Here is a 26,389-nt window from a genome sequence, read left to right on the forward strand (position 1 = left end):
TGTAAATTCCCTAACCATTTTACTTATGTTTAGTAGTATCATCAAGAGAAATACCTGCTCAGCTAAGTGAATAGGACTGGAAAGAGTGCAGACTATATTGTCTGCATTTATAAATGAACTTAATAAATTATTCTTTCCACTTGTTGTAAATTTATGAGTTCTCCAAATCCAGTGTAATTCTGTCTACTTGATATACCAGAATGAAATCAGTACCTGGACATATGTTAAATTTCAATTTTTTGACAGCAGTTCCAATTTTATTGAAACTTTTCAACTAATATGGCCTCCTTCAAACTATTGAATGAAATCTTATTAGCCATGAATAATAAATTAACTGTCGGTGGTATATTTTGTGACCTAGAGAAAGCGTTCGACTATGTCAACCATGATATACTTTTAAAGAAATTGGAATACTGCGGGATAGTAGGAACATTTAAAGCATTAAGTACATTATACCTAAACAATAGATATCAGAAAGTGGTATTAGATAACAGGAAAACTCATAATAGTACCTCCTCCGAGTGGGAGATCATAAAACATGGTGTTCCACAAGGCTTTATCCTTGGTCCATTATTTTTCCTATTGTATGTAAATGAGCTTCCTAACGTAATAACTAACAATGCAAAAATCATCATATATGCTGACGACACAAGCGTCATAATGTCTAATCGTAGCCTTCTGAAATTTGAAACTAATATGAATAAACAATTTGTAGCCATAAATGAATGGTTTAAAGCCAATTTGTTATCTTTAAATTAAAAAAAACTCATTACCTTTTATTCAGGACAATAAATAGTTTAGAAACCAATATCAGTATATGCTGTGGAAACAAGCATATTACTAACACGTCAAATATTAAGTTTCTTGGTTTACACATTGACGAAACATTATCATGGAAACTTGATATTGACCAATTAGTAACTAAAATGAGTTTGGCTTGTTATGCTATTAGGATAGCAAAAGGTTTTATGTCACAAGAAACCCTCAAGATGATTTATTTCTCCTATATCTGTTCAAATCAAATCATGAGATTCATAGCTTCGGTACTAGACATTGCACAAACTTACACCTTCCTACATCACGTTTGACAGTTTTCCAAAAAGGACCCTGCTACTCTGGTATCAGAGCTTATAATCATCTTCCACCTCATATTAAAAGTCTGAGTAATGAAATGAAACTTCAAACCGAAGTTAAAAAGGTTTCTTCTTTCCAATTCATTTTATTCCTTGGATGAATATTTTAACAGTAAAGTAAACTAAACACCTGGGTTATACTCCCTACTAACTATCTTTTTTATGATACTTATAATCTGCTCATATATATATTCGTCACATCTTAGTACTATCAGTACATTAGTTTTAACTTTTTAAACATGTAGCTGTCATACGATGTATACAAGTTGTTCCATCTGTGTCATGGGTATTAAGTGTGCAGGCATCTATGACCTGTTTGTTGTCTGGGTATTGTTTGTAAGTAATAATTGATGTAATGTCCTAATAAATAATCTGCTTTTAGATATTAGACCAATGTTTGAGATACTGTGTTGTGGAGAAGAATTATTGATGTATTTATATTCATATCTTGTTAATGTGATATGACTTATCTGGTTTTGTCTGTGACTAATTCCACATCTACTGGTCATTATTGTACCACAAAGGACCAATGGAATGTTTAAATGAATTGAACTTGGCCCTGGACCTAATGGTGTGTCAGTTGGTATTCAACTGCTTGAATGTTTACTAGCTTACTAAGGTTACTTTGCCATTGATCTGTGATATTGTCAGATGGAAATGTATAAGCACATCATTTTTTTTTTGTCAGATGAATGTGACATTGATATTCCCTCCTGACTTCGTTTGTCATGGTTCCTGTTATAATTTATGCAATTTCTTAACCAAAAATTTGTGCCTGAAAGTTGTGGTGTGTAAAATGTGAGAATAGTACTTCTCAGATGTTTTACATGCTAAACTGAGCTTAGGAAATTATGGTTTCATAATATTGAGAAGAAGAAGAGTGTAGGAGAGGAGGCATGATTCCCATTTTTTCTATGAAATTTATAACTACCGTATTTTTAAAAGCAACCCTATAACTCATACTTCCCATATTTGACACACTTTTGATAACTCCTGATTGTTTCTAATTTAACCAAATATGGTAAAACTGACCACAATAAAGTGCTCAACATTAACATTTTTGGTGGGGAATATTACTTCAAATATGAGACTGCTTTTATGACAGACAGTAATCTGGTTACATATTGACAGACCCTATAGTCAGACTGATGAAATATCGCCCAATAATATGTGGAGAAATTTCCCTACTCACTAATGGAATATTTTGGAAGGTTTCACCCTGGCATTTCTTAAGATTTAATTGTCTACAGTAATGTGAAACTGTGACTGGACCCACAGTATCTGCAGTCCCAGTTGTGTAAGGTGGAATGAGAGTCTGTAATTGATGTTTTCTCTGATAGGAGCAAGGCCTGATGATAGTAGGAGATGATCAAGTGTCCAGTGAAGAGGAGGGCAACAGTGTAGAGGATAGTAGTAGTAACATACCAAAACGGACGCCAAGGAGAGCTCTTGTCTCAGTTGAGTCTGCAGAACTTCTACAAACTGCTGGAGGAGGCTCATTAGGTAAACGATACATTAGGATGATAAATCATGAAGTTACTATTACTGAACGTAGAAATGTCTGAAAACGGGATAAATTAATATGGTTATGTCTTTGGTTAAGTTAGGAGTTGGCCTTTGGACCTCCAGAAATGCAATGGATTGTCATGCTACCTTATCTGTATTTTCACAGATGTTAGACTGCGGAAGTTTGCTGAAGAAAAAAGTGAGCTTTTAGACCAAGTACGGCACCTAAAATTAGAACTGGAGGAAGAGAGAAGCAGACACAAGTCAGACAGACAACGAGGGTCTAGCAGTGTTAGTCTCAATGGGCCAGACACAGAGCTGGTGGATATTCAGAGTGAGTTGAAAGCTGCTTCATTATGACATTTATTTATTTCCTTTACTATTTTAGCCTTAAGTCATTAGAAGGCAGTTTTTGTGGCGTGATTTACTGAGCAGTGCAAGCACTGCAATGAAATGGAAACACTTTCGTCTTCTTACCATTTTTTCTCCCTGTCCTCTTCTTCTGTCCATCTTTTCCAGCTTATCCTCACCCTTTTCCTCCATGCTCTTTGTTTACTTTTTCTGCTTCTTTTTCTATTCCTTCTCCTCCTTTTGCATCAGTCTTTATCTTATTCTTCATATTCATCTTCTCTTTGTGTCCCCTTTTCCTTCAGTGTCCTCTCCCACCGAATTTTGCATTCATTGTATAAAAGAGTTAGTACTATAGTCACAAGGTAAGTGGAGTTGTAACTCAAGGGGTTAGTGGAAGAGGAGTGGTGACTGCCATGAGGCTGTGTGCATGTACCACTGTGTTCTCCTGTCTGAAAGTAAAACACACTACCTACAGTTTTTCTTCTAGCAGTTTTGAGTAAAGGAGTTTTAGATCAATGTTCTCTGTTAGGTGGATTCCTGCCTTGCTGTATAAAGATGCTTTCTGTAGTTAAAGGCATGGAGTACAGAGCTCAAGAAAGTTCACATGGACAGTACTTCTGTAGTGCTGAACATTCATATGCACTTTTACAGAGTTCTTTATGAAGAAATTGTCGTTCATTTCTTGGAAGTTAGCGTATTACCTGAAAATGGCATAGAATATTTCCTCATAATATCCAGACTTGTAGCATATCTTTATTTAGACCTTGAAACAAAGTGATGCTTCCAGCTGTACCATCATAATAGAATCATATATTCTTGCTACTCTGTCCCTTTCTAGCCCTGAACATGCATATGTTTGGGTCAGAACATTATTTCCCTTCACAAGAAAAAAAGTATTTGAGTCCTGCACTACATGAATGCCTGGGTTTTGGTCCTCACTAGCAATTTCTGCTGTTACTTTATACCAGTATATGGGAAGACTATAAAGTAGGCATGTGCGAGTCTTGAATATTAATGACTGAATTGAGAAAAACATTTCTCGATCGTAATTTGAATATTAATTTTTCAGTCTCTAACTTCAAGAATTTTCTGATAACTCTTTTTGCTCTGCTGGTTGGGTTTATGTCCGAATTGATTTGAGTCATATTTCCTCAGATGGAAAAGACTTCTCCCCCACTTTTAAAGAGCCATAAAGAGTTATCATGATTTTGAATGCTGTATGTACGCATGCGCACATGCACAACAATGTAAATTTTTGGACTTTTAAGGGTATTTTTTGTAATTTTAGCCATTTTAGGGAATTTTTCTTCATATGTTTTCAGAAATGTGAATAATATGCAAGTAAAGTTTTCTTTCTCTTTCTCCTGCCTCTACAAAGGCAGCCTGTAGCCACACCCCAAATACCTGCTATCACAGTATGCAATAATAAGTTGTAATAATGTCCCATCCTTTCTGTTCATTTTGCGGAAAGTGCTGACAATACATATTGTGGCGTATTGTCCGTGCTCTTTTCTGTGTGGTCTGCGAGATGCCTATGTAAGGGGCTTCAGTGCACCAGACGAGACAGTTGTTGAGTTATACTGAGTGAATAGAATCAAGACAGTTGAAGTCTGGAAGTGACTACAGTAGGAGAAGTAATTGGGATACTGAAGTGAGTTATGTAAGTGTGGATAAAAGTGTGCAATAAATTTGCTATATTCAAGACCAGTGTGAAGTTATTTGTTACATCACATAAAGCAACACGTGACAGTATCATAAAACATTTTAAGCTGGCAGCAGGGTACAACAGTGGTCACTCACACTGCGGCCCTTTCCAAGTTTTGTGCAAAGGAATTTGCTTAGTTACAACTATTTCTAGTCAGAGTCCCTCGCTTTTTATGACATATTGTTGCTCAATAAAACTCCGTCTGTCTTCAGTTTCTCGCCCTTGACCATACAGACAAAGATACAATTGATCGAAGGTTCTCAGTGCGAAAAGTTCAGTTCTCTGTTGCACTGGAGTGATTCATTTTATCACGATGCCTAAAGCAAAGCAATCTAAATCATGTCATTTAAAGCAGATTGTAGCTGAATTTGGAGATGATATACTTGTATTTTCAACTGATGGTAAAATTTGACACTGTATGATGTGTGACACAAGATGTGGCCCCATATATTTTAAAAGCAGGCAAGTCAATAAAGTTGTTTAATGTTACTTGGCTAGCACATGCACTTCGTAGAGTGATGGAGGAATTGAGATCAAGATTTCCTCAAGTGAATGCTCTAGTGTCGTAGATGAAGATTTTTGTCAAGGCTCCAGCTCGTAAATTACAATTTAAATCTATGGCTCCTGGTGTTCCACTTCCCCCAGAACCCATCATCACAAGGTGGGGAATGTGGATTGATGCTACAATTTACTATTGCTGTCGTTTTCAGGCAGTGAGAAACATTGTATGTTCAATGAAGACAGAATATGCAAGGTTAATTGAAGCTGCTCAGGAACAGTTGTCATGCAGCAAAATGCAGGGACAGCTGCCTTCATAAAGGCAGATTAGTTCCTCGAAAGGAATCAAATGCTTACAGGAGAAAGGAGCAATGCTAGAAGATTTGCTCGCTCTTGTGAAAAGAATAACCAGTGATTTGGAGAAAGTGTCAGGGGACATTGGTAAAATGGTGTCAAGAAAAATGAAAAATGCTCTAGATAAAAACTCAGGTTATGAAACATTATGCAGCATTTCTCAAATTCTGGCAGGAGAGTAAATATTGAAGAATTTACTGCTAGAGATTGGTACACTTCAAGTATGATCTCATTATGTCTGCAGATGTGGAAAGTAGTTTCTCCAAGTACAAGAATGTGCTGTCAGACAATAGGCGTTCACTCACCTTCGAGAATCTCCGCATGTTGACTGTCATCTATTGCAACTCTGAATGAGGTTACACTTAAATATTGGAATATATACCGTCTATGTACATTTGATAAGCATTCCAGCATAATAGATACAATCATATTAAAACATTCAGCTTCAAATTCAATCATATATTGCTTAATTTTCAACATAAAAATGAGGACGAACTTAAAAGGGTAATGAAGAGTTCACAGTGTTAATAAAGATTAAAAATACATTTTCAAATAATTAGTAGATTTTCCATGACATGATAGATTTTAGGTTGTTTTTTATCTCTTAGTTCGTTTTTTTGGATGTTTTTGAGGTCATTTTTAAAATTTTTAGGTCGTCAAAATTCGGACCCTGGTGATAAGTATATGAAATTCATAAAATTACTCTCTCTATGCAGACATGTTTCCATATGTGGGATCATCTTATATTTGTAACCACCTTCCATTCAGGTAAATACAGTGAAAAAGTGCCTAATGTTATTACCAGGGCCCGGATTTTGATAACATGTCATCTTTTTTTCCTTGTATCCTGTGCAATGCTCTTAAATATATAAATCTCGGATGTGAGCTGCTGGTTACAGAAATGTAAATTTTATAGGTAATTTTTTGACATTTTTAGGTTTAAGGTCATTTTTTCATATTTGGGGGTAATTTTTTGGACTTTTAAGGATATTTCTTGTCATTTTTTGCCATTTTAGGGAATTTTTCTTCATATGTTTTCTGAAATGTGAATAACTTGGAAGCGAAGTGTTCTTTCTTTTCTCCTGTAGGTCATTTTTCTGGATTTCTTTGGTCATTTTATAGGTCATTTTTTGAATATTTTCAGGTCGTCAAAATCTGGGCCCTGCATATTACATTTTTGGGTCATATTTTAGGTAATTTTTCTGGACTTTTTCGGTCATTTTATAGGTCATTTTTTAAATATTTTCAGGTCATCAAAATCCGGGCCCTGGTTATTACAATGGAAAAACTGGTCCACTAGAAAGAATACTCATTCTCATCTCATTTCTTGAAATTTTTCAAACTTTGGTTCGATATTGTCACGTGTTGAGTGTATAACGCGACAAATAATTTCACACCGTATTTGATATAGCGAATTTTATTTCACATTCGCTCTTACAGTCACACAATTTACAGATCCACAATTACTGCTATCTGCAGTATTACAAATACTAGACCGCGTACTCTTCACTGGCCAACTCGTAACTGCTGACTGGAGAGCTGTCTTCGGCGATTGATGCCCTTAACTAACTTCAACTGCACTTGGCGACGGCCACATTTCAGCTCTCTTCGTAGGTAGTGTGGTTCACTTATATAGTCGCAGCATCCGCCTGTTACGCAATCGGTACTGCTGTTGGCTGTTAACCGTGTCACAGCTGCGTTGCGTGTTAGTCACCCTGCGGAGGGGGGGGGGGACGGAGCGCTGACTCATCCGCCACGTCACTGCTGGGTAGGGAGGGGTTGTCCTCCATTGCGCAACATGTCACAATATGTTGAACTGAAATAGTCAATTGTACTGCTAACTACTACAACGAAAAGGAGGTGTGCTTCATGTCCATGTTTTTATTGTTGAGGAAACTGTCACACCCATCCAAATTTGTCAGTTCATGAATGTTTTGGTCTGAAATGGCTCTACAGTAAGCAGCTGTGTACTAAATTAAATGTAGTGTGAAGTACATAGTGGTTTCATCATAATGCAAGTGACAGGAATATATAAACTTATGTGAATGGTTCGGGGATTGGGAACTTGCTTGATGACGGGGACTCTTGTGGCCTGGTGAGCCTTCATTAGATTTGTTACTGTATCCTGTGGCTTTTCTTTTTGGGATATGTTCATAAAATTTTAACCATGCTGCACATTTTATCAAAATATATCTTTTTTTATGAAAACTACTATGTTATTACTAATCAGCAGTGTTCACATTAAGTTAATTTATTGTGATAATGCAATTTATTTTAACAGGAGAAGCAAACAAGCAGCTAGGGGACTATAAGTTCAAACTTCAGAAAGCAGAGCAAGATGTGTCAACATTGCAGGCCAATGTAAGTGCATTTTAAGTAGAAGTGAAGAAGTTTATAATATGAATGTAATAATTAGAAGTACCACATATGTAAATAATTTCCTGGTATTTATATCCATTAGCAGCAGTTAGACCTTTCTCGCAATGGTAGGTAGTGCTAGATAGGAAGAGCCAGACAAGATGCATGTAAACATCTAGAATATTTAGCACTCCCACTTCATAAACAGGTCTCATATCACAGCATAGAAAATGGTTATCCTGACTCAGGCTTGCATGGTGTTTTGTCAGTCCTTCTGGGTAAATGTCAGAATAGTACTTAAAATTAGACCACAGCCATTTCCTTCTGTCAACTGACTCTTGGTGTAGAGCCTGTATTGAATAATTTGCTAAAACATTTCCATGTGTTTGCTGACAAGGTTCATTATCATGTTCACAAAAGTCCAGTATTGGATGCAAACCCTGATCCACATTATATATTTATAGCCTGTTTCTCCAAGATCGAGCAGTGCAGTCAAGTGGTTGTCATTCCTGCTTTTGGAATTAAGAGGTCCCAGGCTCAAATCTACACCTAGAGATAGGCTGTCCTGACTAATGTTTCTCATTGGTTATTGTGCTTACTGCTCGCATGGCTTACTCTTCAGTCCTGAAGATGGAAGTAGTATGTTACTCTGAAAGATTGGCAGGCTACCAGACTACATGGCATTACATCCCAGAAGATGGTACTGTTCGTAGGTACTGTCATTAGATCTTTACACTATTGCAGCAGCAGAAGCGATTACAATCATAACAGTACTTAAAAGTTATAAAAGATCGCTAGAAGAAACAGTATGAATAGAGTAATTCTTTAATAGTTTAAATGTTAACCTAATTTTTTGAGCTTTTCAGAAGAACATTGACTGATTAAGACAAGGCTTTTAACTGACTGAATGACTGAAACTTTGTTAAGAACTGGAACGAAGGGTTCCTGAAGGCAACATAAAGCACCTATGAGGGTGGTTGATGTCTTTTTATGCACACACGCACACACAAAGAATATACATGCCAGAATCACCAAACACTCCCTTCTTTTCAAGATACAGTAGAACTTGGTTATAACGTCATCAAAGGGACCTAAAAATAGTGTCGTTATAAACGAATGTCGTTGTAACCGAAATGGGCACTTCCACAATAGCCTTATGTTAGTCACGTAAAAATCTACCAAAAACCGAGTTAAAATGTTGCATTTTTTAGTGAAATACGTAGTTAAGTACAGACTAACGTAACATTAACGTGGAATTGCCCAAATGTATAATATCAAAGGCATATTACAGCGCTTTTCACTGACAATACACACCGCACTAATACTGTATATTAAAGGTAGGCCTACTCACCAAATTACAGTAGATTACATCAATTGTTGTGCCTTACTGTACCTAGATACGAGTACAGTAATCAGTTATCTTCATCTGTTTCCTGTTACTTGCCCAATACACACTTTCTAAATTACGTTCAATGTCCATATCAGAGAAATTCAGGAATGAAAATGACGTTACATATGAGGTTGATGCATTTGTGCATGTCGTACTAAGCAAGGTATAAAAACAGTTGCTTTATGAGGAATTAGTTCGTACCATTGAATATTTGACGCAATAGACAAGATGTCGCAGAAACCGATGTTGCTATAACCAAGTTTTACTGTATTGTCACGTGTTGCGTGTATAACGCGACAAATAATTTCACGTCGTATTGATATAGCGAATTTTATTTCACATTCGCTCTTACAATCACACAGTTTACAAGCTCAACATTACTGCCATTGGCAGTATCACAAATACTGCACAGCAATTAACTGCCAACTGACTCGTAACTCAATAATTCAGGAACTGAGAACTAAAACTCATAACTTGAGAGCTGCTGCCTTGAGAACTTGAGAACTAACTGCTACCTAACTCGGAACTGAGAACTGACAACTCTCTTCAGCCGCTGATACACTTTAACTGTCTCTGGGGACGGCTACACGTTAACTGGCTTCGTAGGCAGTGTGGTTCACTTATATAGTCGCAGTGCCCGCCTGTTACGCAATCGGTACCCCTGTTGGCTGTTACCCATGTCACAGCTGTGTTGCGTGTTACATCACCGTGGAGGGGGGGATGGAGCGCTGACTCACCCGCCACGTCACTGCTGGGTAGGGAGGGGTTGTCCTCCATTGCGCAACATGTCACAATATTTTACTTTTACACTGTATATTCTATCCATCCTCCTGCCAAATTAACTTTTGCCAGCAGTGTAAGAGGTTTGATCCTGAATGTGCAGCCAGTTCAGTTTGAAATTTTTGTCCTAGGTGGACCTTCATTGATCAAAACAAATGAAAGGCACTAGATGCTATGTCAGGTCTTTAACCCTTCAATGCCGGCGGGCATTTAAATTCCTACTCAACTCCTCTGCCAGAGGATATTTACATATTTAAATCAGAGAGTGCAACATTTCACTTAAAGTGTAATAAATTGAGAAAAACTGAAGTTATGTTTTTCTAATTTTCACACTATGTTCAGAAATATATATAGAATTGGTGTATTGATCCACACTCCTTTAAAATTATTTTTTGCCACAGTAAGCCTATAAAATTATGACTGATCGTATCATAATACCTTAGAAGTTCAGCTGGGTGTATTAGTCGTGAAAACATTCCACACAGGGTCCTACGTCACATGTGTCACACCAGTACACAATTTTTGACACATAACATGCCATTACTGTGGTTTTGACTTCTTCACAGTTGGTGGAATCTTGCTTATAAAATTTGTTTCTCTTAGACGGGGCACTGTTTTGTTGGACAAATGTTGACCTGGCACTTTGTGTTCTACAGCACTAGCATATTTCACAGAGAGTCCCTCAGTTAACTGAATTCTGATTGACAATTGAGCTATTCTTTTCCTTGTGTTATTCCTACATATTATCATCACATTCAGAAATTTTCTATTTGTCCCTTACAGTTTTGCATATTCTCCCAGTGGATGTTTGTGCTCTTCACAATTCTGTCATTTACCATATCGAGGAAAGTAAAATCGTCCATTTTCAGTGTATATCTCTGAATCTGATAAAACTGTGTTCTGATTCAGTTTGAAATATATATATTTTTCACTGGTCGTGACACAACACAGATGGCTACTTTGCTCCTTGCGGCTGGCCTTGACTAACCAGACTGCATGATGCATATTTATAGAACAAAAGGGGATTACAGTGGTACCTTTCCTATAGTGAACTGTTTACCATTTGCTACAGTAGCAATCATAACACACTTCTTAGAATCAACATCACGTCTCAAAGTTGTAGATTCTCCACGAGAAGAGTGTCTTCTCGTAGTTACAAATACCAATGTGGAAGCAGTACAACTCAGAATATGCCTCAAGAGAACTGACTTTTCATTTGATCAGGATAGAGGATAGTACACAGTATCAATCTAACATATTTAGTTTATTAGAATTCCCCTAGGTAGAGGTAGGTTTGTATGGTAACAAGCACCCCAAGTGTTGAAATAGAAAACTTTTTCAAAGAATCAAAATGCATTACAATTCCTGCGAGAAGTTCAAAGTGGGACAATGAATATATGAAATGATAGCCAGAAACTTTATCTTTAATTTCATACCAAAAAATTACTTTATATGAAAAGCAACAGTTCAAAACAAGAGCTGAAACACAGCACTACACTAAGTGTACAGTGCACCGACCCCGCCGGCATGTGACAGAAACTGCTGGCGTGTGTGGCACCAAGCGCAGAACTGAAGGATTAAGGAGGATGTTCATGACTTCCCAGTTCGTGGTTGTTAATGTTGCCTCCATCAAATTTGCTTTATGTGATCAAGCCTTGTCATGCAGTAGGATGATTTTCTTCTACCTGTTCCATAGGTTTTCTCTTCCGAATGCATGGTGCACATCATTGTGAAGTAGGTCACTGTAGTATTGTGCATTGATTGTTACCCCATCAACATGAATCACTTTGCCTGAATTTCAAAACACACTTGCCATGATCTTGCCAACTTAAAACTGTTTCTTGAATTGTTTGTGTGGTGGAGGTCCCTTGCAACACCATACTATGCTGGACCACTTTGACTCTGGAGAGTGGTAGTGCACCCATCTCTTGGTACATGTCACTATTCAATCTAGAAATGTATTTCCCTCCAGTTCAAACCAGTGCAGATTTTGGTAGACACAGCAACATGCTGTGCCTTCTGGTCAATCATTAATGTCTTTGGAACCTACCAACCATTTACTTTCTGCAGCAGTAGGTGTTCATGGATACTTGTTTTAACGCTTCCATTTCTTATGCTACGATTGGATGCACTGTACTTTGCCTGTTCTCAAAATCAGCTTTTCATCATGGCAAATGTTCACATCGCTTACAGCTGTTGGCTGAACATGAGCATGCAGTAGGTCTAAAACTTCTTCATGGCCTTCAGAAAACTTACTGAGCCAGTTGTAGACATCTGCACATGACAGGATCTCTACCCTACAGAGAACATTCAACCCATGGAGAATTTCTGTTTGTTTCACTTTCTCTTGCGCCAGGAATTTTATGATGATGAACACGCTAGGAGTGACAAGGTTGGGTGCCATCTTGTACTAGCTCTAATGCCCAAAAGTGGGGAGCATGGCCACATGCCATGCAGTGAGTGCAGTGTTGCCACCAGCTATACTTGAAAGAGTTTAAGTTTCCTGGTACCCATGTATTTAGGATGAGCAGCCCCTCCCTGCTTTATCATTCGTTAGAAAAGGGATGACGCTGCTTGCATTCCTGGTTCACACATTGTGTTCTCAATACCTCCCTCCCCAAGGTAGAATGGGGTGTCCAAGCTGCAATCTTAAGCCAGAAAATCTCCAGACAACTAAATAACAAATATTGAATACAGCGAAATGAAATAATACAATACAATACAATCTAAATGCAAACTCTACTCACAATGCCCCAAAACTGACATCGTGTAGTTTGGGGATCCGTCGCTGTCAACGGCCAGTAGAAAATAAAAGACCAAAACAAACCTGAATTTTGAGAAAAAAAAAACAACAACAACAAAATCTGAAGACAGAATTTTACCCACCTGCCTTGTTGACGGCGAGCCACTCCCTCATAGAAAATTCTTGCGAGGAATACAGGCACACTTTGTTTGCAAAGGTCAGAACAGCTAAAAAAATATTGGGGCAATACAAAACCCCAGCAAATAAAGAAAAACACTCCAAGAAACCCCTAAATAGCGACACACTATGCAGCCATCTCAAAACCAAGGGGGACGCTAGCCCTCCACAGCCAGGAGAAACCAAACGGAATTTGGACTAACCAAAACTCAACAGAATTTCAGTACCTCCTTCACAGTCTGCTTGTAACTGTATGGGCTTTGCCCTCTTTTCCCTTGCTAGATTAAGCAAGCTAGAAACAGCTGGAGAGGAGGAAAATCATGCGATGGACTGGAATGGGACAACATTTATAGCAGGAGTTGCCCCCGCAGGCACACTGCAGCCACATATGGGGTAAAGTTGGCCGCAGCTACTCGCTGGTGAGAGGTTTAAGTCGGACGCAGCTGTTCGCTGTGAGGGGTTAAGGTGAACGCAGCTGCTCACTGTGAATCGCCTTTTAGTGATTCTGAGGAAGCAGTCGATGACGTAGCTTCACCTTTCGCTGTTTGATGACTCTGAGGAAGCAGTTGATGACGTAGATTCACCTTTCGCTGTTTAATGACTCTGATGTTCTGTGATATGATGTACTGGGCACCATTCAGTAGAGCACCTGAGACCTTCACAGGACTGTTACATGGGCCTTGGCTCCAACAAGGCGGTCAAACAAAACCCACAACAAACTTCACAACACTTAACACTTTATTTAGCATTGTCTGTCTAACACAAAGAAGTGGGCTTATCAAGCCAGTAGCTGCTTAGCATAACATCATCCAGCAACTGGCATTTCATATTGGCTGTACATTGGGAAGTACCCCTGTAAAGTCCCTAGCTATGTGCTCTCAGGGTTTACATCACGCATTACAAACACAAAGGGGAACCCCTGGACTATAAATTTACATATGAAATCATGCCACATTGCATCATCTGCTACTTAACCTATAGTCCATGGCATCTAATATTGCGTGATAATGTACACAATTCCCTCAAATTCATAATTTAAGTTTTGTAAATTACAATAGTTATATAAAAACATTTATGGATACATGAATAAGCCGAAGTATATTATTAAAAGGGAGTAATCGGTTACACATTCTAGAACCCTAGAACACTGAAGGAAGGGTAAAAGGAGGAGGGGAATAGGAAAAGGGGTTGCTGAAATGAGCCATGAGTAGTAAGCATGGCTCAAGGAAAAAGAATCAAATCCAGATTAACCTTGAATTACCCTTGTACTAACACAAGTTTATATTAGACTTAACAGAAAATAAAATTATATATGAAAGTAATACATGTGTTTGTGTAAGACATGTTGTTGAGGAACATATTTTCCTAGAATTTTATACTAGTATGCAAATGATAACTGTGGAATCCAAAGTCATTGAGAACATGCTACGCTAATGGGAAATCACAAAACCAGATTTTTGTGTTGTAAGATTTTCTTTTTTTGCAAGTATTGTACATATTATTACAATTTAGAATGAACCGTTTCTGTTGCTTTTGTTCTGTTCAGGTAGCACGCTTAGAAAGTCAAGTTATAAGATATAAATCTGCGTCAGAGACAGCAGAGAAGGTTGAAGATGAACTTAAAGTGGAGAAGAGAAAATTACAAAGAGAGGTGAGGTGTTTTTACTTGTATTTTCTTACATTATAGGTTCATTTTGTGTTACTATATGCTGTTATCCTTCAGTCTTTTTACCATTGGGTTACACTTTAGAGCTGTTGGATCACTGGGATGAATCACCTGTGTATTCCATGCTCAGTCTTGTAAGAGATAATAGTTGTGAACTAAACTAGATAAGAAATTCCCTGATAAGAAATTTAAAAAGTTCAGTTCAGGCGTTGAAGCCTATAAAATGTAATGTGAAAAACTCCCATGCATAGATTGTTCTGTGCCTTACAAGTTAATATTGTCACACACTTTATCAAAAATATTTCTCATGTAATATGTTTTAAGACATATTTACTATCCAATTTGACTATTTCATGCACAGAATATAAATTCTGGATATTCTTACATAACAGTTAAATTGATAGGTAAATAACCTTTGTGCAAGAACTGATAGTAGTCCGTGTTAGTTAATTGGCAGTTAAGTGCACAGTCTTGGTGCAAGAATCAATATTAATCTGTGTTAACTGACTAGTGATGAAGCACACAGTCGTGGTGTGAAACTGAGTAGTAGTCATATTGATTGTGGCCAATACGTTACTTTCCACCTGTTTCATTTGGCTTATTTTTTGTTCACTGTGTCTGAATGTATTAATTCAGGCATGCTATTTACCATATTAGATGTTTATATACAATAAATTGAACAAGAGTAAGAAAATGAGGTTATTCCAATTAAGAAGTTTTGTAGCTGGTCTGTTTAAAGCTTTTTTATGCTAGAAATAGTGTATTGCTGTTTCTTTACATCCTGTTACAAATTCTATATGTGGTTTTGCATTTGTCAGATACTGGAGAAAAAATGGGATTACAATGAGACAGTACATCATCTATTAACAGACCTCAGGAAAGTCTATGATTCAGTTATGGGAGACGAATTGTACAATATTTTTGTAGAGTTTGGGGTACCCATGAAACTAGTTAGTTTGATTAAAATGTGTTTAAATGGAACCTGTAGTAAAATCTATGGAAAGTCTATGATTCAGTTATGGGAGACGAATTGTACAATATTTTTGTAGAGTTTGGGGTACCCATGAAACTAGTTAGTTTGATTAAAATGTGTTTAAATGGAACCTATAGTAAAATCTATGGAAAGTCTATGATTCAGTTCTGGGAGACGAATTGTACAATATTTTTGTAGAGTTTGGGGTACCAATGAAACTAGTTAGTTTGATTAAAATGTGTTTAAATGGAACCTATAGTAAAATCTGTATAGGTGAATATTTGTCTGATAAGTTTCATGTCCGAAGTGGTCTAAAACGAGATGCTTTATTGCCACTGGTTTTCAGCTTCTTTCAGAATATGCCATTAGGAAGTTCCGTGAAAACCAGGTGGGACTGAAATTAAATGGGACACATTGTCTGATGGTCTATGCTGATGATGTGAATCTGCTGGGATATATAACGTAGATACCATAAAGAAAAACACTGAATCTGTAATTGATGTTGTATTGAAGTAAACACAGAGAAAACTAAGTATATGTTGCTGTCTCATCACAAGAATGCAGGGCAGAATCATGATATGAAGATAGTTGAAAGGTGTTTTGAAAATGTGGCACAGTTCAGGTACTTGGGAACAGCAATAATAAATCAAAATTCAATTCAGGAGGAAATTAAGAGGAAACCATTCAGTCCAGAACCTTTTGTTTTCTCGTCTTCTGTCTAAAAACGTAAAAATTAGAATATACAAAACAATGATTTTGCCAGTGGTTGTGTATGGGTGTGAAACTTGGTCTCTGTTATTAACACTTTGCGGACTGTGCCCCCTTTAAAAGGTTTTTAGCTTTTAAACATGGCGGACCGTTCGCGTGTTAACAGGTTTTTAAAACACGATAAGTTGCAACACACTATACATCTCTATGGCTCCACCTAGCTAGCCTGTAGCTGCTTGCAGCTGCGTTATAAGGCTCTGGAATGTCTGCTGACCAATCAGTTACTAGACCTTGCTGTAACTCTATGCCCCTGCAAAGGAAATAAATGTCTTTATTTATTCAAGCTTTACGTAGCAAGCTGTCAGTCAGTAGTTCAATATGGATCAAAGACCAAAGCGGTTGACACCCAAGCGATTTCTTGGAGAACAAGAAATATCTGACTTCTTTTCCGATGAGCTGTCTGACGTCCCTTGTGAGTCTGCTAGTGATAGCGACTCACAATCTGATAGTGAGTGTGGCAGGGGCGAACAACAAATTGTGACCACAGACAGTGAAAGTGAAAGTGACCGTAGCTCCAGTGAATGTGCGGGTAGCAACATTGCGGGGACAGCCACATGGGGAAAAGTAGACAAGATGCCTGCTTTGGGACAGTTTACTGGAAATCCAGGGGTGAAGCAAATTCCATCGGACCCAACGCAAGTGTCTGAAGTAGTGGAACTGTTTTTTGGAGACAGTTTCTTTGACATGCTATGTCAGGAAACTAACAGATACTATCTCCAACACCGTGAACGTTATAACAGAAGTTATAAGGCGTTGAAGTGGGTTGATGTCACTTCAGCAGAAATGAGAACATTTTTGCAATAATCTTTCTAATGGGCCATACAAGGAGGGATAATCTGAAAGAGTATTGGTCAACAGATCCATTTTTAGAAATTCCAATTTTCGACAAACTAATGAGCCATAAGAGATTTGAGCAAATTTGGTGGTGTTTGCATTTCAATGATAATGAACTGCAACCACAATCAACAAGCAGGCTTTTCAAAATTCAGCCCTTTTGAACATTTTCGTTCAGAAATTTCAGACAGTTTATAAGCCAAACCAACAACTGTCTTTGGACGAATCTGTGATTCCTTGGAGGGGAAGGCTTCGTATGCGAACATATAATCCTGGGAAACTTACAAAGTATGGCCTACTTGTTCGTGTAGTTACTGAAAGCACTTCAGGCTATATTGGAAATTTAGAAATTTATTCTGGTGAAGGAAAGAAATTACAAGAAACTATTCTTTCCATTTTGGAACCCTATCTTGATCAAAATTACCATGTCTATCAAGACAATTATTATAACAGTGTGGCAACTGCAGAACACCTATTTTCGAGAAAAGTACGTGTTTGTGGAACAATTAGGGTGAACAGAGGCCTTCCTCCAGATCTGAAAGAGGAATGTAAATCCCTGAAACGTGGTGAAACCACATTCAGGAGGAAGGGGGATATTCTTCTTCAGTCCTGGAGGAATACTCGTGTTGTGAATATGATTTCCACAATTCACAATTCGAGCATGGTTGATGTTCAATGGAGACATGGACAGGTAAAGAAGCCTGTTTGTATTTCCGAGTATAATATGTTCATGAAGGGAGTTGATAGAGCCCATCAGTACTTGGCCTATTATTCTCTTCTTTGGAAAACATTAAAGTGGACAAAGAAAGTTGCCTTGTGGCTTATAAATAGTGCCATTTTCAATTCATTTTAGGTTTTCAAAAATCTAAACCCTCATTCAAAATTGAAATACAAGGCATTTCTGCTGAATGTGGCAAAAGCCTGGGCTACAGACCACACGGTGGCGGCAGAACTGGCGGCAGACACAGTCTTAGTATGACTGGGGCCGTCTACTCCCACCCCACGCAGGCCTCATTTTGACCCCCTTGGGCGACTCTCGGGTGATATGCGGAAACATACCCTCGCGAAAATTGTGAAGAGTGAACATTTCAAGGGGAAGCAGCCTTGTAGGCAGTACTGTGTTTGCGCAATTCACAAGAAAATGAGTAGGACTGCCTACATTTGCACGTTTTGTGTAATGCCACTTCACAGAGGGGAATGTTTCGAGAAATATCACACCCTCAAGCACTTCTAGAAGCATTGGTAAGTGTTCTCAAAAAATTTTAGTTCATAAAATTAATTAGGAGATTTTATATTATTTTTTAAAGTGAACAGTGCACAAGTTAGGGTAGTAGGTATTTAAATGCCGGTCCGCAGGGTGATTCAAATATTTAAATTGCTGGTCCACAAAGTGTTAAGGGAGAAACATAGACTGAGGGTGTTTTTGGGAACGGTGTTGAGAATATTTGGACTGAAGAGAGATGAAGTGACAGGAGGTTGGAGAAAACTGCACAGTGAGGAGCTTCATAATGTGTTCTCTTTGCCAAATATAACTAAAATGATCAAGTCAGGGAGAATGAGATAGGCAGGGCATGTAGCATGCATGGGGAGGATTTTGGTGGGAAAGCCAGAAAGAATGAGAATACTAGAAAGACCAAGATATAGGTGGGTGGATAATATTAAAATTGACCTTAGCTGGATAGGTTGGTGATATGGACTGAATTGATTTGACTCAGGATAGGAGCCAGTGAAGGGCTGTTCTGAACACAGTAATGAACCTTCAGGTTCTATAAAATGTTGGAAAGTTCTTTAGTAGCTGCAAAGCCAGGGGCTTCTGAAGAAGGGCTCAGCTTCAAGAAGTTAGTTATTCTGTGTGTAGAAGGATCTGTTTATAGTGCTCTAGAATAATTGGGGGTGAGTCTCGATTAAAGATACAGTGGAACAAAGGACATTTACTGAAAACCTGGATTCATAGGTAGAATTCTCTGATAGAAACATATCTTTTCCTCGTTGTTGTTTCTTTATAATGGTCCATTTTATTTATTTTATCCCTGGTAAAATAAGCTACTGGTAGCTGAGAATTTTGTGGCACTGGTCATTCGGTGAATAAGAGGAAGGGAGACACGGAACAAAAGGTATAGGACCCTAGTGACAGATCAAATGAATGAACAGCCTATTTTTTTTATTGCTAGTGGGATGGGACTAAGTCCCTTGGACTGCGGCCACTTCTGGCCTATTGTACCAGTTCCAGATGATAGGTGAGGGTGATTGTGGAACAGTTGGTGGAATGAAGATTGGCAAGGGAAACCGAAGTACTCGGAGAAAACCTGCCCCAGCGCCACTTTGTCCACCACAAATCCCACTTGACCAGACCCGGGATCGAACCCGGGCTGCCGCAGTGGGAAGCTAGCGACTAACCGCTTGAGCTATGGTGCGGCCTATGAACAGCCTAAGGGATTCTGAGTCATAAGAAAAGTGAGATTGAATATTTTATAACATAATTTTTTGCTCTCTGTGGTCATTCATTTACTTCCCCTCCATGCATTCTTAATGCAGTGCTTAGGTGCAGTTACAACTTTTGCTTTAAGTATGAATATGCAAACAGTCTTATTAAATATTATATTTCCTGTGGTTCAGTTCAAGTGTCCATTCTGTAAGTTTCTATAGAGACAAGAGCTATACATATAAAAAGGGTTTTTGAATTTGAGCCACATCATTTAAGTTCTTTCAATGTTGACATTTGCCTTGAAGGGCAACTGAAATGTTTGCTGCAACAGATGAACTTCAGCAAATGATGTAGCCAAAACCTGAAAGCTAATGATTTCATTAAGTTTAAATTCTTAAGAAAAATATCTCAGTTCTTAAAACTTAGATTCATGGGGAAACTTTCTGGGTGTTCTTTCCTGCACACATAACATAGACAGTTTAACTGCTGCACTGGTTTCTCAATGGACTGCAGAGCTGTTATACTGAACACATTGTACTGCTTGTGAATTGCTTCACTTTGTTAAAATTAATGATTACAGCATTCACCCTTGGTTTGTTAATGATCATAAGTTTGCCTGTAATTTTCCAGTGCAAAAGTAGGAAGAAAATTCTTATATTTGTGTTTGCCTTTAAGAGAAGATCAGTAAGAAGTAAATTCTATGCTTGAACAAAGTGTTAAGAATAAGTTTATACTTGCTGATTACTAGATTCTGGCATGTGACACTGTACAGTCTGGTAGAAGTCTATCAGTGTTTCAGAGGCACATCAATAAACTTCTACCTGATTAAGACCAATCAGCTGTCATCATATGATGTCAAGGTATTACTGTAAAGAGGTCTGATGAGAGAATTATTGATACTGGATTAAATGCATTTTATAATATAGATTAGTTTGTTTGGTGATTGAATAGTCTGTATCCTCCTGTGTCATGACATATAGTTCATCTGCTGTAGAAGATATCTGTTCCCTGTTTAATGGCAGATTACAAGTTTGCAGAATTCAGTGTTTCAGTGGTGGTGGAATACTGTGACAATGTGCAGTATTTATTGCCAGATTAAAATTTTAGAGTTTCTCAAATTGAGTCACATCCTCTGAACAACATTAAATTAGGATTTAATTTTGTGTGTATGGCAGTATGGTTCGCTTGCAGACTGAAATCACGGAGTTTTTTTGTGTATGTAATTAATTGAAAATTTGTTTTTTGTTTTATTAACTGATGTAGACCTATATGTTCGTACAGTCTAACATAACTTATCTAGTATTAAAATTTCACATGCTGTCAGTTGTATTTAGATATAATTATAGTAATAGGTATAGTCACATCAAGAAATGCACTGTTATGTAGAAATCAGCATATGTGTTTCATTCTGTAATGTTTTTAATTTCTTTGGAGCCTATTTTTTTTTAAGTTTGGTTGGTATGGTATGAGTAGTAGTATATGCTAGTAGTAGAATACATAATACATCTTTATGTCTCCTGCATTCTATTCCTTTTGCTGTATGTATTTCTGTTAGGTGAAAATGTTATTGGAGCGGTTGATGGTAGCAGAGGCAACTAAAGAAGCTCTTCAGCAGCAGTGTGATCGGTTGAAACGTTCACTATATGGTCCGTTGTTCTGACTACTTAACAGCATTTGTTTCAAGTCAACTTGTAACCAGTTCTGATTATCGGGACATGTGTAGTGGCAGTAAAATAGTTATAAGCATGAAGCAAAGTTTCTGAAACACCTTTCATTGTGGAATATTCTTGGCTATAGGAAAATATTGATATTCTTCATGCCACACCCTTAAACCAATGACGAGCTATTTTGACTGAGGTTTTTCATGGCTTTCCTCAGTCCCACAATGCAAATGCTGGGATATTACCTCAAATTAGGCCACCATGACTGCTTCCTTACATTTTTTTCCACTTCATTATCCATAATTCATCCTATCTTTTGAAGTTGTGTAGTCTGAGCTACTGTCATTGTTGAATGAACCATAAATAAATAAATAAACACATCAAACAAGAAGCACTGAGGTATGCAAAGATATGAAATGGTAGAAAGTGGATTTTAAACTGTAGACAAAAGAATTAAAACGTAAGATCTCGTAATTCTTTCAAGTATTAGAGAGAAAAATATTTATTCTTATTATAGTTATTAAAAATTTGCTGAATATTAAGAGTAGAAGACTGTCTGAAATGTACAGCATGATACAGAAAGCATGCCCATGTTGAAAGATTATATTTCATGAAATAATTTTTACAAACATGATTCTCTTTTTCTTTTAGTCGTCAACGTTGCGTTACTGTCAAATTAATGTGGCACTAGTGTCATGAGTCTTGGCACTGATGTGGCAGTGCCTGAAATCAGGCTTTTCCTTTTCTCTCTACAATGTCAAAATAAGGATAACTCGATGTGTATTGTGGTATGTTGAAAGTGAGTCATTCTTGACGCATAGTGCGATGTTTGTTGCAGATACAGAATAGGTCTTCCCAGCCATCAAGCAATTTCTTATTCAGTTCAGTTGAAGCAAATGGCTATTCTTCTAAATGGAAAGCTGATGTGAAATCAGTTTTGTGTCATGCTTTACAGTCTGAATACTAAAAAGTATAGTTCACAATATTTACACACAGAATTCACTTAAAACGTTAAACTGTCTAATAGCGTTTTGTTATGGGAATGTGCAGTTTTGTTTTTCTGAGTAAAACTGATAGTGACCTTAATTTACGTAATTAAGATCTTTTTGTCCATTGAATCAACTTTATATGGAAATGGTACAATAATTCATCAGAATTATAGAATCTGTCATGCTATTACATAATTTCATACTCATGTCAAAGAACCAAATCCCATGTACTTTATGACACTGCCAAAGAATCTGTAAGTTCAAAGCTGTGTACATTTTGCAGCTTAATTATTTTAATCGAGAGACTATTCGCATCCAAGGATGCAGGAGTTCGTTGTCGCTGTCCTGTGATGCGGCAAGTGCATTGTAAGGTGGTGGTGCAGTGACGGACTCGACGCGAGAGAGGGTGTTGGCGACAGCGTTGTCCTGTCCAGAGATGTGTCGGATGTCAGTTGTGAACTGGGAGATGAAGTATAGATGGTTGAACTGTCGGGGTGAGCATTTATCCTGCTTCTGCTGGAAGGTGTAGGTGATTGGCTTGTGATCGGTGAAGATGGTGACGTGATGCACTTCTAGCATATGGTGGAAATGCTTTACTGCCTTGTAGATAGCCAGTAGCTCACAGTCGTAGGCGCTGTACTTCTGTTGGGCAGGGTTAAGTTCTTTTGAGAAGAAGGCGAGGGACTGCCAGGTGTTCCTTACACATTGTAGCATGGCATCCATGGCATACGTGGCAGCATCTGTGACGAGTGCAAGTGGCGCGGATGGATCTGGGTGGGCCAGTAGAGTGGCGCATGACAAACTCACCTTGTACTCTTCGAATGCCTTGTGGAGCTCCGGTGTCCAAGTGATGGGGTGGGAGCCCTTGACTTTGGGTCTGGTGAGGATGTCATGCAGTGGCGCCTGCATGGTCAATACGTGTGGCAGAAATCGCCTGTAGAAGTTCAGCATGCCTAGGAATTGTCGGAGCTGACTAGTGGTCTTTGAAAGGTGACAGTCCTGGAGATGGGCCACTCGATCTTCCAGAGGTTCACAACCCTCAGCGGACACCTTGTAGCCGAGAAAGGTGACCTTGGGTGCTCTGAAGACGCACTTTACTGGGGGGAGAAGACAAGGATGTCGTCTAAGTATGCGAAGCAGAATTTGAGTCACCGTAGAATGTTGTCCATGAAGCACTGCGAGGTTTGGGTGGTGTTGTGGAGGCCAAAGAACATCAATGGGAATTCGAAAAGGCCGAACAAATTGGTGATGGCGGTCTTTTGTATGTCATTAGGGTGGACAGGGATTTGGTTGTAGGCTCTCACCAGGTCAATTTTGGAAAAGACGGAACAGCCGAAAAGCTGGTGGGAGTAGTCGTGGATATGGCGGAGAGTGTAGCAGTCAGGGATGGTTTGGGAGTTAAGCGCCCTGTAATCGCCGCATTGATGCCAACTGTTGTCTTTCTTTGGCACAATGTGCAGTACCGAGGACCAAGAACTCTCTGAGCGACGAGCTGTACCATCCCACAACATGGTGTCAAACTTGGCTTTTGCGATAGCGAGCCAGTCCAGTGCTAGACGCTGTGGTCGGCAGGTTACTGGTGGGCCAAGTACAGTTCTGATGTGGTGAACGGTGTTGTGTCGTATGTTGCGCTGGACTGTGGCTGGGCAGGTCAGGTCCAGGAACTCTGTGAGGAGGTTGTCAACCAGTGTGTCATTGCTGATGGTCTTTACACTGGGAATCAGTGCGTCGGCCACTGAGGCCAGGGCCGACAGCGTCATGACCCCGTCCAGAATGCGGTTGTTTGACAGTCCACCAGGAGACCAAAGTGTGATAGGAAGTCCACGCTGATGAGGGAATGTGTGACGTTGGCCACCACGAACCGCCACGTGAAATCTCGCCTTAGGCCAAAGTTGAGGGTGAGAGGCAGCCACCCATATGTGTGGATGGTAGTGCCATTAGCAATACATAGGTCATAGTTGGTACGTTCCTTACGTCGAGGGACAAGCTTGCGGGGGTACACGCAGAGGTCTGAACCTGTGTCGAGCAGGAACTGCCGTTTGCTGACTTTGTCCGTTATGAAGAGGCTGCATGTCATCGTAGTGCAGACATGTGCTGCTGCTGATGTCTGCTGGGTCAGTTTCTCTCCTGGTGGTAGGAGCAGGGCATAATACAGTTTTGGGCCTGAACGATGAAACGGTGATGGTACCAGCAGGTAGTGGATGTGGTGTCACCACAGAAGGGGGATCTGCTGACTGGCCGGCGGCTGTTGAAGGCAGGGCTGGAATCCTTGGGGATAGCCGCCTCACACGCTTGGTCCTCAGTAGGGTGTAGGGGTCTTGTTTGGGCAGAGAGGCAATGATATCCTCCACCTCTGGCGTACCGATGATCCAGCTGCAAAATCATGTGGCAGAACTTGATGCGCTCGCTGCTAATACCGGCCAAGGTGAATTATGCCTCGGCCTGGGCGAACCACATGGCTGGTCACTTGGGCTAGAACGGCGGGAGCCGCACAGCCACTCTGCATACTGCTGCTTGTGAACTGTGAGGTGTCAGTGCTGAGTTGGGGTCACCAATGTGGGATATTGATGTTCTAAGAGACAACCACGTAAAACTATAACAATTGTATATGTTATTCTCGAATGTACAGAATAGTTGCTCACAAGTTTGCGGGCCCTGAAAAGGGCCGTTTATTCAACCGTGCTTGCCCTAGTAGCATTAGCTGTTTTGTAGCAGACCGTGTCTTCTTCATGGCCGTTCAGCTGATCTGACTGGCAATGACAGCTGTTGTCTCGGCACAGTTGCTGGAGAGCTGTTGCTGCTTCTTGACATCAGAGTAGCTGCGTTAGCTGTCTTTGTCGTAGTGAGGATGATCGAAGAACTGATGATAGCCAGTTTTGTGCTCCGCCTTTTATACCATGCTTGTTGGGTGGAGCTAAAGTTGCAGTTGCGATTGTGAGCGCTAATTGGCTAGCGCACATGATGCTCTACAGGTGGGCTGGACATCAAGTGCTGTATAAATATGAGTGCTGGCCGCCATGTGACATTGACTTGGCTTGAGCAGAAGTTGAATGCTGTCTGTTAGACAGATGAAGCTGCATGTTAGTATGTGGGGGTTCCCACACTTGTTTGAGAGTATCACCTAATATGTCATTGGAGCTAGGTATGTGAAATTTTATGTGGCAGTATATCATGCTCGCAAATTATGCATAAACCAACTTTTTGTATGTTAAAGAAAACTCCATTGTTATATGTGATCAATTTAATGTGTTCACAACTCTTTACTAGTAAATATTATACACAGAAATGTATCCCTAACATATATGATTATTTTGTAGTTCCTGGTCACTTCACCTATAGATTAAAGCATTTGAAGAAAAGTATTCATGCTTTTCCCACAGTTTGTTTTATATCAGTGCCTCTTTAATGCCTTAATGTGTCTCCAGACACTGTGTCTTATGTAGAACCTTATATTTTCAAAATATGATGGCAGTTGATGGAACATAAAAATGAACTGGTTTCATGTTGGCTTGGCGTTGAATTTCTTCTTGCTAACTGGCATGGTTTTTATATGTAAATCCTTGTGCTTCACAGCTAGATGGATAAAGCAACACTAATGTGAACTAATATCTTATTTTGATTGGCATAATGGTTTGGTTCTTCAGCATTTTCTTAAGTTTGTTTATTGATTTGAAATTCATTTTAAAAATCTATATGCAGTATACATGTACGGGTAAAAGGGAAAATAGTAATGCTGTGGATAACATACTGAGTTCTTCTTCACTTGTACCTTGAGTATAAGGGGCAACACCAGTTTAAGAGTTTGAACACAAAATTTAAATATTCTCAGTGTGTTACTCTGTAAAATTCTACATTCCCATACTGTTTTACTTATAATTGCTAAATGCTGTAACAATAGATAACACGTTATAAGTTCCTCTTGTAGATTAAATTCTGTCATTAACAGAAAAATGTGACAGTGCAAAAATATGTTTGATATTCATTTCTTGTTTTCATCCTTTAAATCACAAGTAGTACTCTAGTCCATCCATTTTTTTAAGTTTTTATAATTCCTTGCAGAATAAATTGAACAGTGATG

The 26,389-nt window shown here is 38.8% G+C and overlaps 1 protein-coding gene across 7 annotated transcripts in view; it reads left to right on the top strand.

The window, feature by feature from the left end:
- The window catches only part of LOC111874675 (leucine-rich repeat flightless-interacting protein 2), a 94,696-nt gene that overhangs the window by 50,324 nt on the left and 17,983 nt on the right, over window positions 1-26,389 (top strand). For all 7 annotated transcript variants that reach the window (XM_023870376.2, XM_033755541.1, XM_023870372.2 and 4 more), the window contains 4 exons: window positions 2,474-2,636; window positions 2,806-2,973; window positions 7,829-7,908; window positions 14,542-14,646. In XM_023870376.2, coding sequence (XP_023726144.1) covers window positions 2,474-2,636; window positions 2,806-2,973; window positions 7,829-7,908; window positions 14,542-14,646 — 516 coding nt within the window. The remainder of the gene's footprint in view (window positions 1-2,473; window positions 2,637-2,805; window positions 2,974-7,828; window positions 7,909-14,541; window positions 14,647-26,389) is intronic.

Source organism: Cryptotermes secundus, unplaced genomic scaffold, assembly GCF_002891405.2.
Source record: "Cryptotermes secundus unplaced genomic scaffold, Csec_1.0 scaffold56, whole genome shotgun sequence".
Classification (NCBI taxonomy): Eukaryota; Metazoa; Arthropoda; class Insecta; order Blattodea; family Kalotermitidae; genus Cryptotermes; species Cryptotermes secundus.